The sequence below is a fragment of the Mandrillus leucophaeus genome, unplaced genomic scaffold (assembly GCF_000951045.1).
Source record: "Mandrillus leucophaeus isolate KB7577 unplaced genomic scaffold, Mleu.le_1.0 Scaffold37, whole genome shotgun sequence".
NCBI lineage: Eukaryota > Metazoa > Chordata > Mammalia > Primates > Cercopithecidae > Mandrillus > Mandrillus leucophaeus.
The window spans coordinates 6,258,067-6,260,008 of NW_012103920.1; the positions used below are offsets into that span (position 1 = coordinate 6,258,067).

At 35.0% G+C, this 1,942-nt stretch overlaps 1 protein-coding gene across 1 annotated transcript in view; it reads left to right on the plus strand.

Annotated features, from left to right (window-relative positions):
* The window catches only part of ADAMTS18 (ADAM metallopeptidase with thrombospondin type 1 motif, 18), a 189,017-nt gene that overhangs the window by 107,565 nt on the left and 79,510 nt on the right, over positions 1-1,942 (plus strand). Inside the window, exon 5 of the mRNA XM_011990123.1 lies at positions 1,430-1,589. Coding sequence (XP_011845513.1) covers positions 1,430-1,589 — 160 coding nt within the window. The remainder of the gene's footprint in view (positions 1-1,429; positions 1,590-1,942) is intronic.

The window sequence follows — 1,942 nt, forward strand, 5'->3', positions numbered from 1 at the left end:
AATCTTAAAAGATTGTGTAATCACATAATTAAACTAAAGCACCAGAAAAAATTTATATTTAAATGTATTTATATTATATGTGCATATATATACATAAATAATGGTACATAAAGTATTAAATATATAAATATATAATATAAATAAAAATATGAAACATAAATATGTTACATAAAAATATAAATATTATGTAGGCTTCACAAAGAAGGTGAATTTGGTCATAGATTTAAGCATTAGCTAGATTTTGCAAGTTTGGTATGCTGAGTAATTGCTGGTAGATGCAGAAGGATATTTCAAAAATATACTGAAAATAAGGCATCAGAAAATTATTGTAGTAAACCTGCTGTCTCCCCAGTACCATCTTAGGTAATACAGGGAATAAACAAGGGATATTTAGCTGCCCTTGAATTGATCACAGTGAGATGCAAGACACAAACATGGGGCAAATTTTGAAAACCGGAACATGTAATAAAGTGTTAAATTACATGGTACTCACTGCTTTGTAGTGTTTTGATGTTTAAACTCTGTTTCTCTGAGATAGTGATTACCATTCAAATGGGTATTTTTTTAAGTCCCCCGAGGCTCTTCCTCTTCTTCTGTAACCCCAATAAAAAAACATAAAAAGCAGGAAGACACAGACAAGACAAAAATTGATCTAATTGCCCAGCTGTGGAGAGCTACAGAAGTTAACAGCTTGTCAAATGGTTTTTGGAATTTTAGAGAGATAGGAAGGATGCGTGCTGATCAGGAGACACTTTTGTCTTTAGTCTACTAATAGGTTGCCCAAGGACACTGAAGCCAGCCACATCCTAATTAACTGATAATTAAAGATCTTGTCTGTCAACTTTCAACTTGGCCAAGTCAATAGTTTCAACTAAGCAAACATTTGACAGATGATTATTTTAAGGGTAGGTCCTCTCTTATCCTTTGGAATCATATCATCATTTGTTTATTCATTCTGTGAATTTTCATTATATTGATTTTCATTATATTGATTGATTGACTATAACCTATGATGTGCCAGACGCTTTGCTGAGAATTTCGACATCTATGGAAATAATGATAAGGCTTTATGGAAAAGCCATTGAACTTCATCACCATTAATTTATTTTCCTGTTTTAAAAGTTGTAACGGTTTTATAAAGGTAGTACCAGATGAGATGAACAAAGGTGTTCTAAGTGATGCCAGGTTATTTTTTGTAGAACTATAATCAATCATAAACCACACTAGAGAAACTTTGTAGTTGCTTTAAATATTGTGAGCATTTACCTAAAATAGATATTTTCCCATCTCCTACCTTAGCTCAAGTGTTTTCCTCTAGTGATCTTTTTCCCTAGAAATAAGTTTCTGTGTTTGCCTGTACAAATGGAATGATTCAGCATTCTCATCTCTGTGACAAATTCACACTTTGATTTGTGTGGGTTTCCCATAGGGAGGATTATTGATCAACCATCATGCAGACCAGTCTCTGAATAGCTTTTGTCAATGGCAGTCTGCCCTCATTGGAAAGAATGGCAAGAGACATGATCATGCCATCTTACTCACGGGATTTGATATTTGTTCTTGGAAGAATGAACCATGTGACACTCTAGGTATGGTATGAACAGATCCTTCACACACACCTGTGAGCTGAAAACACAGTATGCAAACTTTCTATGGATGATGGATAGCCCTTATGTTCCTTAATAGAAAGACATAATATTTAAATTGTGGAGTAACCTCCCATGCCCTCTGGAGACTATTGTTCTTTTTAACTGAACTTAGAATGTGGGGAGCCCACTTACTTTATTCATTTTGTATTTTTTTTTTATTTGAGTTGAAGTTTCACTCTTGTTGCCCAGGTTGGAGTATAATGGCACAATCTTGGTCCACGGCAACCTCCGCCTCCTGGGTTCAAGCAATTCTCCTGCCTCAGCCTCCCAAGTAGCTGGGATTACAGGCACCC